The 13,574-nt window shown below is 34.7% G+C and overlaps 2 protein-coding genes across 3 annotated transcripts; both read right to left on the bottom strand.

The window, feature by feature from the left end:
- Window positions 1-225: 225 nt before the first annotated feature.
- On the bottom strand, window positions 226-3,979 carry LOC130960413 (uncharacterized). Of its 2 annotated transcripts, XR_009079095.1 has the most exons (3): window positions 3,720-3,978; window positions 1,151-3,293; window positions 226-646 (listed from the first exon to the last, which is right to left on the bottom strand). XR_009079095.1 is itself a non-coding variant. In XM_057885803.1 (2 exons), the coding sequence occupies exon 2, from the start codon at window positions 3,291-3,293 to the stop codon at window positions 1,248-1,250; it is 2,046 nt and encodes a 681-aa protein (XP_057741786.1). In that variant the 5' UTR covers window positions 3,720-3,979; the 3' UTR covers window positions 733-1,247. The 2 variants fall into 2 exon arrangements, 1 of the variants encoding a protein (XP_057741786.1); XM_057885803.1 differs by lacking the exon at window positions 226-646 and having other exon boundaries at window positions 733-3,293; window positions 3,720-3,979.
- Window positions 3,980-4,800: 821 nt separating this feature from the next.
- LOC130961576 (methionine S-methyltransferase) lies at window positions 4,801-12,289 on the bottom strand. The gene is made up of 12 exons (XM_057887528.1): window positions 11,936-12,289; window positions 11,163-11,356; window positions 10,718-10,924; window positions 9,893-9,988; window positions 9,278-9,466; window positions 9,008-9,196; window positions 8,682-8,918; window positions 8,398-8,532; window positions 7,691-8,011; window positions 7,406-7,585; window positions 5,728-6,687; window positions 4,801-5,409 (listed from the first exon to the last, which is right to left on the bottom strand). The coding sequence occupies exons 1-12, from the start codon at window positions 12,150-12,152 to the stop codon at window positions 5,086-5,088; spliced, it is 3,249 nt and encodes a 1,082-aa protein (XP_057743511.1). The 5' UTR covers window positions 12,153-12,289; the 3' UTR covers window positions 4,801-5,085.
- Window positions 12,290-13,574: the final 1,285 nt, after the last annotated feature.

Below are 13,574 nucleotides of genomic sequence, written 5' to 3'. Positions count from 1 at the left end.
TTACTGGTTTAACTAACAACACTGCGATGCCTGAAAGGGACTGCTTTCTCTATTAAGATAGATGTGGTTTCACTAAAAAGAATGAGAATGTTATTTTTTTTTTTCTCAAGCCAAAAGACAAACCGATAACTTAAGTCTATTTCTTTTTTCAAAAAATAAAGTGGCAAGCTATTTGAACTGAACAAATGTTTATCATATTTTTTAGCAATGTGTATATAGTACATACTCAGACACCCCCCACCGCCCCCTCCTTTTCTTTCTGACACCCCTCTTCTCTTTCTTTTCTAAGAATTAAATTGACAAGCTCAATGGCAATAATCCTTCAATTAAGTCCATCATCAGACAAAGAAGAAAACAAAAACTATTATCCTATTGTTCTACCCAACACATTACAGACACAAAATGCCATTTACCAGCAAAGCAAACATGTTTTTTTCTGATTAACCCATACTATAGTTATTTCTTGATTTTCTGATTCCGCACAAGATTAGTTCAGTTATTATTTACATGAAGATATGCTAATGTTATTCAATCCAAAACCCAGCCTACTTGAAAAGGAAAGGAAATAGCTATAGTCCACCAGTCAATGAGATAACCTAGGATGATGAGCAACACCCTTTTTTTTTCCCTCCATGACATGGCAAGCCTGCAACCATAAAAGCCTCACTAAATGTTTTCTTAATTATCATAATAAATGCACGTATTCATATTTTTGCAAGGTAATAAACAGGGCCTCACTTCATCGATCAGAAAATCTGACACAACATAATTACTAAGGATGAAAAACAACTCGAGTATAATGAAATTCAAAAGAATTACATCATATATGAAGGCTTGTCCAACAAACGCTTAGTTAAAATGATGTTCCACAATAAAATGAATTTGACACTTTGACCATTTGAAAGAAAACATGGAAGAATGAAAGGATAATGTTTGATTTGCTATACGATGAACAAGTAACTTGGTTCCTACTTCAGTTATTAATTGATGTTAACCATAGTTGTCTCCAAAAAACTATCATCGGTTATCTACAATCTCTGCATTTGGCATGCTACATTTCTAATATATTTTTATCAGCTTTTAAATGGTGTTGTGCCAATAGTAACCGGAAATAAGTTGGCAAAGCAATACAGCATGTTTTGCAAATTACCTGGGCAAATACAGAGCCATGCCAAAAAGAACATCACAATGTAGTGCACTCAACGAGGTTAAATCTACTAAAGAGGGGATCACTTGTAGCTGCAGTATTAAGAATTCACAAGATCAACTTCTCCCCATCCACTGCTGCTTCTTATATACTTATCAACAATGCCAAATTCCTGATTCTGTGCAACACGCCTAGCATAGTTCTCAGCTGAAATTGGGCCCTTCTTCAACCTACGGTAATAAACGATATGCCAAGGCCACAATCGAGCAGAACCAAAGAATGCATCCACTGATAAAGTTTCTTCATTGTCTTTTGGAAGTTCCAACCCATAATTCTTAAGAACCATGAACATTTCCTCTGTGGATATGGCTGTTGTATGACGAGAATGGGAATTGACACAAGTTTCTGATACTTGGTTCTGAATTCCCTTCTGAATATCATGCACCAATGGTGTCTCAGTGTGACAAGAAAGCTCTTTCTCTTTCACAACCTCTGTAGACAAATTCCTGGTAACAAGCGATTTGGTTAAATCTGCTAATGTATCTGATGGTCTTAGACTACTATTTTTATCATTGTCCACCTGAATGCATTGGTCATTTTCAATGTCATCCACCACTGTAGAGTGCACTGCAGAAGTTCCATTTACAGCAAGACCTTCATCCTTGGATTGAACATTTTCCGACTCCATTGCACTCCCATTCTTATGTCCCTGTACAACCAAATGATCCATACATTCAAGTGCGGTAGCATTAATGGAAGATGATTTTGAATTGGGCTCGATCTTTTTCGCAGATGATGGCAAAGGCTGATTGAGTGAGACAGACAAAGATCTATGAGAGCTTGACCTCCTATAATCCGAACTTTTGCCATTGCGGTGTGGAGATTTTGAAGAAGATATTAACTTTGAAGATGAGGAGTGTGATCTAGAAGACACTGATCTTGATCTGGAACAGAAACGTGACTTCCGCAGAGACTTGGGTGATCGAGAATTTGGGAGTGAGTGAGAAGTAGAGTAATCTGAATGCAAGGAAGAACTGGTTGACCGTCTTGATCTTTTTCCCCTGGGTCTTTTAGGTGATTCTACTTCGTTTCTGCACCGCTTCTTCCCTCCATATTCCCTTCTTCGGTGCCTGTCGGTTTCCTTTGCCATAGGGGACAATTTGTTTCTTAATGGTGAATGGTATTGTCGTGATGCAGACACCCTCCGTTCATCTCTCTGGTTCCTCATTGATAAAGCATCCCCACTTGACCGCATCTTCGACCAGGATTCAGACCTGAATTTATCTTCATCTTCAATTCTATGATTTCCATCTATTTTATTATTTCGCCTACCATCCAACCTCTCATACTTTCTCCGTGAAGAATGCTGTTTTGGACAATCTCGCATTTTGTGACCTGGCTCACCACATCTATAGCATGTTTGCCGGAATTTTGAGTCCTTTGGACGATTCACGGTTTCCTCACCAATCCGCACTCTGGCCATATTCTCTAAGGATGTTGCCCTAGGAGAACTACCGCGGTAACCTATATGATTATCATCATGCTTCATGTCATAGCCATGGTAAGGTTCATACCGATCAAATTCTAGAGCATTTTCGTTTCCATTGCCAGCCGATGTGTCCTGAATTGGCTCACCCCATCTTCCATTTTCCTCCAGGGCAGGCACAACTCCACTGCCATCATCACGAAACTCTTCCCTATAATCTCTTTCTTCCCTAACATAGTCTTTAAAATCATCTTGATGATATCCTCTCTCCTCACTAGGAACCCCAACAGATCCACCCCTACCATCATTGCCCATCTCCTGATCCCTCCATCCATCAGAATCCATTTTCCTCCTCGCATGCCCTATCCTCTCAGAATTCCTTCCACGTCTTGGTTCGTAGATCTTACCACCACCCCTAGGAAACCTCTGAAAACTCCCAGCAGGCTGCTTATTGGACCACGTCAGAGTCAGTGGTTCCCCACATATATTCCTACCTTTCAATGCCCTCAAAGCCTTTGTCGCATTAGGAGGAAAGTCAAACACCACAAACCCATATCCTTCCCTTTTCAGCTGAACGTTACAATGCCCAAACCTACGGAAAACATGCTCGAGCTCATCCTTTCGGGTGTGCTCGGACATATTACCAATATACAAAGACATCTGCATGGTTACAGGAACAAAACCACATTCAAAACACAAGCAGAAATAACATACCAAGCAGAATTTTCAATTTTCAAAGTCTCAGCATATAGCTAGATACACATTTTAAATTATCATCACGTCCTATGCAACATAAGTATCAATAACACCATTGCTTTATATACCATAAACTATGTATAATGACAAGTAATGAAAATCCAAATCTATTTTCAATGGTTTTTTTTTTCACTAGAATAATAAAAAAAAATAAGGGTTTATCGTCACAGGAATTTCGTCGAACACGTAAAACGCATAAGTTTTAAAAAAGAGAGAACAGAAAACCCTAGGTGCAAGGCAAAAGGAGGATCAATCCACGTGTGTTTATTCAGTGAATGAAATCATTTACAGGTGCAAAGTGCGTGTAGATGAAGATTTAAGGAGTGGAACCTTCTAGAAGCGATGGAGAAGTCAGTGGAGTTTGTTGCGTCTGGTAGCTCTGTTTTTTCTTTCTTTTTTTTTCCCTTCTGTCAGTGAAGGAGTTGGCGGAACTCGACTCGCTGTTATTCACTTGAGTTGGAATCGGCGTGAGCAAAACGATGCGTTTCGAAAGCGTAGAATGCGTAGTGGAGTGGAGTGGAATGAAGGAGAAGAAGAAGAAGCAGCACTCGGAAAGGAAGGAATATGAAAGTGCAGTGAAAAATGAAAATGAAAAATGAAAAAGATGGTGGCACTCCTCGTGAGTCCTCAGCTCAGTCACGAGCCACGCACGTTGTTGTTGTTATTATTATTATTATTATTATTATTATTATTATTATTATTATTATTATTATTATTATTATTATTATTATGTTACCCTTTTTGAAAAGATTATTTTTTTAATTTTATTAAATTAGAATTTCTTTATAATTTTCAAAGATATCATATTTTATTAGAAAGATATTAATATCATAATATACTACTGAATTTACTTTCACCTTCTTTTTTCAACTTCATTTATCCCTTTGTAGTTAAATTAAATACTAAATTTTTCATATTAGTAATGGAACATATTTCACCTCCTTCGCCTTTTTAATATTATATGCTCCAACTACCTCCATCGTTTATTCATTATTAATTTCTCACGAGTATACTATGTATATATTAAAATTAGCTATCAAAATTAGCTACCAATATAAAATACATACTAAAATATAAATACACATTAAAAATAAATTAAACTACATATATTTATACACAAATATATTAATAAATAATTTTAGTGTATAAATAGTATTTTTTATTTTTCGCTATGCAAGAGAAATTAAAGATATCGAACCAATCACTACTTGAATAGGTATAAAGAAAAAAATAATGTAAAAACAAAAAACATTTAATTATTAGACTAAAAAAGTTTTGGAATCAACATTGAGTTGGTGAAAGGATAAAAGACTATAAAAATTTTAGATAATTAGCCTGCTTGGGAACTTAGACTTGAATTAAATCAAGATACAACTTGAAGATAGGATACTAAAGATTAAGGACAATAATATACATCCTAAAACCTTTAACATTAAGGGAAGGGGAAACAATTTCATTTTAACGTTGGAAGTTCACATTTCACAATGCAGCGAGTTACTGCATGCTGAGTGGCCATTATACTATGTGTATATATCAAAACAATCCTACACTAAGTGGAAGAACAGAAATTGAAAGTTGGGCATAACCTTTCAAGCATCATAGCCACTGCTTTTTTTTTTTTCTCAAACAAGAAAAGGACCACAAACACTAATGATCAAATCTAAAAGAACACGTGTGCACTAATGACAGAGCTTGTTTAATGTAGTGCAATCTCTTTGAACTTCTTAATGCAATCCAATGCTTTGCTGAAATCGCTCTCTTCCAACGCAATGTTGAAACGACAGTATCCAGGAATTCCAGTCCAGGAGCCACTATTGATGCATAGTCCAGTAGATTTGAGAAGGGCATTCCTAATATTGGAGTCATCAAGTGTGATTTTCATGGTGGCATTGTCTTGTCCACCTTCACCTTCTGGCAAAATCTTTAGTGTAACAGTCTTGTTGAGATAGGCAGAGGGCTTTGCCACTACGGAGACACCGGCACACGATTCAAGCACTTCCCACCCATTTTGCTCAAGTGCCTAAGATCATAACCCAAAAATGGCAAGAATTAAAGCTATGAAAACAAACCAATTAAAACACAGACCAGTTCCAAGATTAGGTGATATTACATGCATCATCTCTTAATTTGTACAACATACACTAACCTCACCTTAAGTTTAACCAATGTTACAACTTACAACTGATACCCTTGGATTTATAAATGTAGCATTGACCTCAGTTGTAAACATGACAAATCAAAGGGTGCAAAGTGTAATATCACTTAAACTTGAGAGGGATCAATGTAATATACATGTTAAATACATCTCAAACATAAAAGTTGACAGATCTGGAATTACCTCTTTCAAAGACTTAGACCTGTTTTTCAATATTGCAGTGTATTCAACAATAGCATCTGATAAACTTGAAGGTTTTTGTGCCCTAAGCTCCAGCAACTTCTTTATAGCATATCTAGCAGTACTGTGAGGCCTGATTAATCCTGGAAAACTATGGAAGGTGTCAACCAAATGCGGCTCATTTAGAATAAGAAACCCGAATTTGAGAACACCGTTTAGCATTGGCAGAGACAACCCTCCAAGAAGAGACACACAAAATGATGGGTTGCATGAAGACTTCAACTTAGATAAACACTGCTCCAAATCCCAGCCATTGCTGTCAAACTCGAGACCAGAAGACGATGTATCAATTATAACTCTTGCGCCAAATTTAGCACAAGTGCTCAAAATCTCTCCTATTTCATTGTTGCTATAAACTAAGCCTGTTGGGTTAACTGTAGGGCCAGAAATATACACCCATGGGTTCTTCACAGTCCCAAAGACTTTGGTGAGTGCCTTCTCCGTAAACTTGAAACCCACATTGGCATCTGTAGGGACTATCACTGTGTCAGCTTTCAAAAATCTGGCAGAAGAAACATAGTTCCCATTTGATCCAGCCGGAAAACAGAGGGTGCCAGCTTCTTTGATGCAGCAGAGGACAAGCTTATTGAAAAGAGCCTTTGAATTGTCAGCGTATATAAATTCAGTGCCGCTTTTAGTTGGAAAACCATAGTTGCTTTTAACATAGTTTTTGATGCTTGTGTTAACATCAGCCTCGGATTCTGACATGTTTTGCCTAGCAAAACTTTCAAAAAGAGCACCCTTAACAGGAGATGGAACAGGCAAGAAGGTTTGATCAACATCCATGTGAATAACAGAGTCGCTCTCCACCCCGTTAATTGAAAGCTCAGCATTATCAAGCACTGATGAGGCTGCTGCGGAATATCCTATCATATCTACTGATTTGGCATTGTTGCTCTTTCTCTGAAGGATGAGTTGAAAAATGAAAGCAATGAGAATCCTAGCAGCAGATATGACATAAATAAATAACATAGAGATGCCTATCCTATTTTCTGGCATAATTGCCATTCTGAGCAACAATAAGCTTAGAAAAAAACAGCCATAAAAATGTGCAGAATTGGAAAATTTAGCAAACAAATTCTGCCTTTAGTTTCCAATCTTACAAAGTCCCAGGACCTAGGGTGTTTATGATATTCAGGTCAGTAATTAGCCATGCATCATATCAGATCATGTATGCTGGAGAAAATATTTTCACAAATATCTCAACAATCTCAACAACCAGGTTGCCCTTATTTTTCTACTTACTAGATTAAGTGATGGCCTTTGCTCTTCTGCTAGCAAAATTTAGACCTTAAGTTCCCAATGTAATTGATCAAAACATCCAGCTAGTAGAATAATGGCACTTACATGATTCCTTGTTTGAATTTAATAAGAGGCAAAGATAAAGAGAAATGCATTTTATGTAACGAAGGCAATTAAAATTGTACCAGGAAAATTCTTGGAATATGTATTCCATATTCAACTTTTTGCACATATTCAACAAGGTTCTTTTATGGTCCATTTGGAGCAAAAAGAAAAAACTAATATTTATATTATATCAGGAATGAAATTTACGTAATGATGGCAATTAAAATTCTACTAGGAAAGTTCAGCTATAGGCAAAAAGAAAAGAGTGACAAACCTCAGCTGGTGCATGTCGGCCAGAAAGCTGAAATGCAAGCAGCTCATGAAAAATACAACCATAATAGTATTGATTAATCAATGAAGTATTGCCTTCTAGTAATTCCACAGTTTTGGACAGTGCACTAAAGAGGGATTCTTCTTCTGTAACGACAAAGGCTGTTTCTAAATCTGGATAAACCTGAAAACCATGTGAATGCAATCAGTAAGAAATTGCGAAAATCAAACCAAAATAGAATGATATCTTACAGACTAAGAAAGCCAGGAAGTTAGCATGGAACATCACCTTGTTTTTTACCAGTCCGCATATGATTGCTGCATGAGATGGCAAAGGAGTTCCTGAAAGATACTTAAGGACACCATTTGATCCTGGAAGACTGGATAGCTCAAAGTGATCTGATATGTCCAAGAAAAGACGAGACCCAATCTCCTGTGTTGTATCTAGAAGGTGCACAAAAGCTGAACTAGTAACTGCCTCAAAATGAGCAATCCCCGTCACCACCACTTGAGGCTTCAATTTCTTTATTAGTTCTATCAGTAAATCTGATTGCCGAGGGGCTTCAATTACAGTAATTGCATCATCTAAAGGCTCAATGGTTTCTGTGCCCTGCAAGAAAGAGAAAAATCATTAAAGTAGACTCAAACAACCAAACTACATTGTTCACAAAAGAATATTCAAAGAAAATCATTCAATCCTTTGTTTTCTTTTATCAATTTATGGAATCCAAAGCTCATAATTAGCAACCATAATGGTAAAATTTGAAAAGGCAAACAGGCATGAAGCTACATTTCTTTCTCAATAGTGCTGCTCATCTAAAGAACTTCTTAAATGATTGTTGCTATAGCAGAAATTTCACAGCAAGGACAAACATACAATTAACTGCATTCATTGACATATCAAATTCTAAAATTCACAGAAATAATATTGCAAATAGCATATGCCATTCGGAAAAGTATGAGAAACAAGGGGAGGAAGGAAGAGCTACTCCATACCTTAAGGGCCAAAGATGTCAACCATTTCCTAGGGAGGTGTCGAGTTAGATGTTCATCAACAATAGCAAGGCGAGGCGAGAACAAGTGAAGAGCATTTTCAATTGCAGCAGCCCTTGAGGGGAAAATGACAACATTCTTGCACAAGATTTCAACAGATCAAGTCAATATTATGTTAGCAGAATTTCATGCTTAAATCAAAGACAGCCAGAAAATCAGAAGAGAATGCAGGCCTGCAGAGTTATACAGGATCTAAAGTAGAACTAATAACATATTTGGAATCTTACATTAGCAGAGAGTGGAATATGGTGATAAGTCTTCAAAAACCCTGCAATAAGATTGCGAAAACGTTTGCTTCCAGCAGGTGGCTCGTATGGAAAATAAGAACTATTTTTTAAAGTGCTTGCAAGATAAGCCAAAAAAGGAATCTTCTCATCGGCAACAGAATCATCCTCAAAGGACAAATCTAGAGAGCTGCTGATCCCTTGAAATCCATTTTTAAGAAACTCAAAAATAACTTTGATCTGTCATATGCAAATGGATTTTGCATCAATTTCCTTCAGGGAAACAGATATTATCTTCTTGAAATATTAAGCTTTAGAGAAGCACCCACCTGGGTAGGATTACGAAGTTGACAACTGTAAACTGATAAAGCATGGGAAATTCTGCCACCAGCCTTTCCATAGGCCCATGCTGTCCGTGCACAAATAGGCTGATCACCAGAAAGTCCCATAAAGAATTCAAAACGGTGGGGGCTGTTCTTCTCAATCTCAACCAATGCTGCAATATCTGTGTCACCAGCCTATACCAATATTTCTCAGTAAGATTGCACTTTCACTGGAGAATTGATGTATAGCCAAATATCTGTTTTCTAAATTCTAACCTGAAGAATTTTGGTTTGCCAAAGCTTTGTAATGCAGAAACCCCGTCGTTCAAACAACCTTTTGCAAACAGCTTGACCTGGTCGGCCTCCCATATTAAAGATCATAATTCCGGCAGCTTTGATTACTGATATCCCCTCTTCAACCGCCCTAGCAATTAAACCCAAGCCAACCTGATCCTCCACAAAACCCTAAATACAAAGTAAAGTAAATATGAAAATGCTGCATTAGATCATCTAATACATCAATCAAAGACATTTCTACAAAGCCAAAACATCTTATCACAAGAGTGTATCAAGGATAAGTTGTGCAGGTAGAAGTAAAATCTTAATAACAAGATTCTTCTAGACTTCTAGTGGCTTGGAACATTTATGAATTATTTCATGAATAAATGGAAAAGGCTTGCTCTAAGGAACAATACGAATATAAAATAATAACTAAGCATGTGACTTAAAGAAAGTTGGAGCAAACCAAAAAATCCAGTGGTGTATAACTTTTTTCCTTTCAAATTGATGAGATTCACATTAAAGCACTTAGCATGAAAGAATGCAAGACATAATAGTCAAGCTCCAGCAAAAGAGCAGATGACCATCATAATAGAATAAAGATCCATTTACCTGAAGTGCACAATAATTACTCAATGCATGAAGGAATTCTTCACTTGCATTTTCTGTTATCATCTTAGACATTGCATCTGGATTTGGATTAAGAATCTGCATAAAGCCAATAACAAGAATAACTGATATTTAGTTGAATTAAAACACATTACAATATCATTTGCAAAAAAAAAAAAAAAGATTCTCCAGCCATGATAATTTTCTTTTATGAGCCAAAGTTTGCAATTAATCCAACTTATAAGACTGCCAGTAAAAGCTACCAATGACAACAACAACAACAACAACAATTATTTGTCTCTCGGGACACTCTTTTAGCTAAAAAAGCTTTATCTGCTTTTAGAAACAATTAAAAATAATGATTACACGTGTAGATGTTAATATATCCAATACCAAAATGATTACTTTGTTCCACAAAATTAAAGAACCAAGACTCAATAGCAGTGGCAGGCATAGCTTAGAAAGTAAGAACATGAAGAATAACATAAAAGACATATTAGCATCTGTAGTCAAATCAAAATTGCACTAATCTATATTCAGTAACTTTAATTCAACAACACTCAACAAAGGAATCTAAATGAAAAACACTATGCATAAAATATTTTAAGGTATAATTTTAGAATCAATAATTTGCCACTAAGCCACACAATACTAAAAGGTATCACCATGTCAAAAGGTCAACATAGAAAACAGCAGGTAGAGAAGTGGCCCTCGAAGAGGCACCTCAATGAAACTTCTATGTACTAGGCACACTAATAAGAAGCAACTATATCATTAATCATAGTAACCTACTTAGTGCTTGGTTGGAAATATGTAATGGTTCTGTACCTGTGGTATGCATCCTACAATTCTGTCAAGTTGAATATGATTTTCTCTGCAATATGACAGAAGATCAGATTCATAGAACTCTACCCTGTCCAGCAAAGTTTTTTTCTCCTCATCATAGATGAGCTGGCCTTTATCATCTAAAGCATTTAAATATAAGTTTATCCAGGATATCTTTATCGCTCTAGGATTGATATCAAGGCCATAAACCTGCAAAAATTACAGCTTGTGCTATGAGTGATTTCAAGGAATAGTTGACAGAAAAAAAAATGCATGTAGAGTGTTTCTAGGCAGTTGTATGAATTTTTAAGAGTCTGTTCAGTTACCACTTTCATTTCATTGTTTCATCTTGTGTGTTTATGCATTCACAATTATGTGAAGAAAATAGTGATGGCCACTATAATTAAAGAGGCCTTAAATAAAAAATGCTGCACATGATTGAAAAAACCTTGGAAGGCAACCACTTGTCAGCAATGGCAATGGATATCCACCCATTTCCACAGCCTAGCTCGGCAACAGTCCTGTCCTTGAAAATGGAGTCCGGGTGCCTATTAATCCCTTCAAAGAAAGTAAAAGACCAGTCCTCTGGCAGAAATATGCTAGGAATCACCATCGTAGTCAATTTCTTTCTCCCCTTGTGTCCTGCAACAAAGCAAACAAGTTTCCCATTATGCACATCAAAAATGGAATTAATGTATATGCAGTAATATAATACAAAAAATTTTACACTGCTGACCAATAACATTGTTAGAAAGTGTCAAAATCAACTTAGATAACTAACCACCATGATTTCTCAGTTCAATTTTATTAGCTGCCACTATAAAACTCGTTTACCCTATCAGTGCATAGAAATTAACATAAATATCAACCCATCACAAAAACTACACACCTTTATTTTTGACAACACAACACTACAAATAAAATTTTCTTGTCTTTTAGTCCTTTATTACTATTATTACTTAATTAATCTTAACTTTTGAATTTTTACAGAGCCATGCATTAACCTTCAACATCAACATCAAAATCAGAGTTGTAATGTCATTATATCACATGTAAAACCTCCAAATTGAACAGTGAAATTAGTAAACAGAGTCAAAGTGAAACTCAATCCAATCAAATCCAATCCAAACAAAATACGTTGTGGCTTTTGGTTGGTGCCTTTATGACTGTGTTTTGCGGCTATAAACGACAAAAAAGAAAACAAAAAAAAAAAGTGTATACCTTCGTTTTGGTCCAAAAGCACGTCTTCGATTCGGAAGTGGTAGGTTTCAAAGCAGCTATCACAATCTTCCTTCGTCGGAAACCGTTTCTGAAGCTCCGACAAGAAGATCCGAGTGTCCGTACGAGTCTTCGGATCCTCGAGCTTGTCAAGCACCGACCTTAGGGCGGCGTATGCGGCGTCGCCGGAGACCTTGCAGGTGTTCAAAAACTCGTCCATTGTTTGTTCACCGGAAAATCTGTGAATGCTGATTGGTTAATGGATTGAGTGTCTCTCTCACTCTCACATCAGAAGAAGAATGCTCCACCTGTTTCTGTGTTCTAAGCTCTCAGTCTTCTGACTCAGTTAGCAACGACCTTTTCCTTTTTCTTCTAAAAAATATAAAATTATAATATAAAAGTGTAGCTACGTCAATAAATTTGTTTATTTAATTGAATTGTTTATTGTTATTTGCATTTGTATATGTAATCTTTCCTTTTTATTTTTTTTAAATTAGGATTCAGATTGGAATCCAAGATTTTTAGGTAAAAAGAAGAGATTATGTGTTTGTTTCAGGCTATCAATAAAAAATATATTTTTTTAATGAAAAAAATTTTATTTTTTATTTTTTAGTGTGTTTAGTAAATTTTTAATAATAAAAGTAAAAGTACTACAAAAATAAAAAAAAATCTTTTTTAATAAGTTATAATTTATATCTTTTTTAAAAGTTATTTTTAAAAAAAATATTTCTTATATATAAATAAACAAAAAAGTATTTTTATCTTAGTTTATTCAAATATAATTAATAAATAAAAATATTTTTTTACATGAGATATTCAAACTTAAAATCACTTTTATTTTTGTAAAAGATCTTTTAAAAAAATATTATTTAAAAAAAATTAGAATAGCACCCATATATTTATACATAAATATATTAATAACTAATTTAATATATAAATAATTTTTTATATTCGTATATGTAATCTTTTAATTAATTAATTAATAATTTTAATATTACCATAATATTTTTTATACTTTGCAAATTAAAGATTAATATACAGCAAATTAAAATTTTATTAAGTGTTTATTTTTGTCAATGAATTACAATATACGTAAAATTCAAATTTTGGTAGTTATTTAAGTTAACTAGTGAATTGATTATTCGACTAATTGATATTAGTTATTTTGTTCTAATAATAATAACATAAGAGAATCAATAATTTTTTTTCAAAAATAATTAATAAACTAAATTTGTAGTATTTTATCAATTTTTGAACATATATATATACATGTATAAATTAATATAATTTATATACTACATAACAAATTTGTTTATATAAATTGACTAAGAATATACACATAAATTATTATATTTTATACTTTTATACATTTATTCAAGTAAATATATGTATTTATTTGTTTTTATTAATGTAATAATATAAAATAGATGCATGTATAAAATAATTTGAAAGAATAAGATTCAATTGTTTATTATCTAGTGTTGATTTTTGATGATTAAATAAGCATTGACCGGAAAAGGCGCGCATGGGTAATTGTGAGGCTAAAAAATTTTGATATTGGAACAAAAGGAATGATATACTTTAACATGGTAATTTTTGGTGTTTTTTAAAACTGTGGGAGTACACAAATCGGACCCTCCGA

Source organism: Arachis stenosperma, chromosome 2 (genome assembly GCF_014773155.1).
Source record: "Arachis stenosperma cultivar V10309 chromosome 2, arast.V10309.gnm1.PFL2, whole genome shotgun sequence".
Lineage (NCBI taxonomy): Eukaryota > Viridiplantae > Streptophyta > Magnoliopsida > Fabales > Fabaceae > Arachis > Arachis stenosperma.
The sequence above is the reverse complement of the archived record's forward strand: the minus strand, read 5'-3'. Positions and strand labels throughout refer to the sequence as shown.

Bases quoted from the DNA above. Each gene is read 5' to 3' on its own strand.
- LOC130960413 (XM_057885803.1), bottom strand. From the start codon at position 3,293: ATGTCTTTGTATATTGGTAATATGTCCGAGCACACCCGAAAGGATGAG.
- LOC130961576 (XM_057887528.1), bottom strand. From the start codon at position 12,152: ATGGACGAGTTTTTGAACACCTGCAAGGTCTCCGGCGACGCCGCATAC. The intron at 9,989-10,717 runs GTACAGAACCAT...GGCTTTATGCAG, and splicing joins TTGTAGGATGCATACCACAG to ATTCTTAATCCAAATCCAGA. The intron at 8,919-9,007 runs GTGGGTGCTTCT...TGCATATGACAG, and splicing joins AACTTCGTAATCCTACCCAG to ATCAAAGTTATTTTTGAGTT.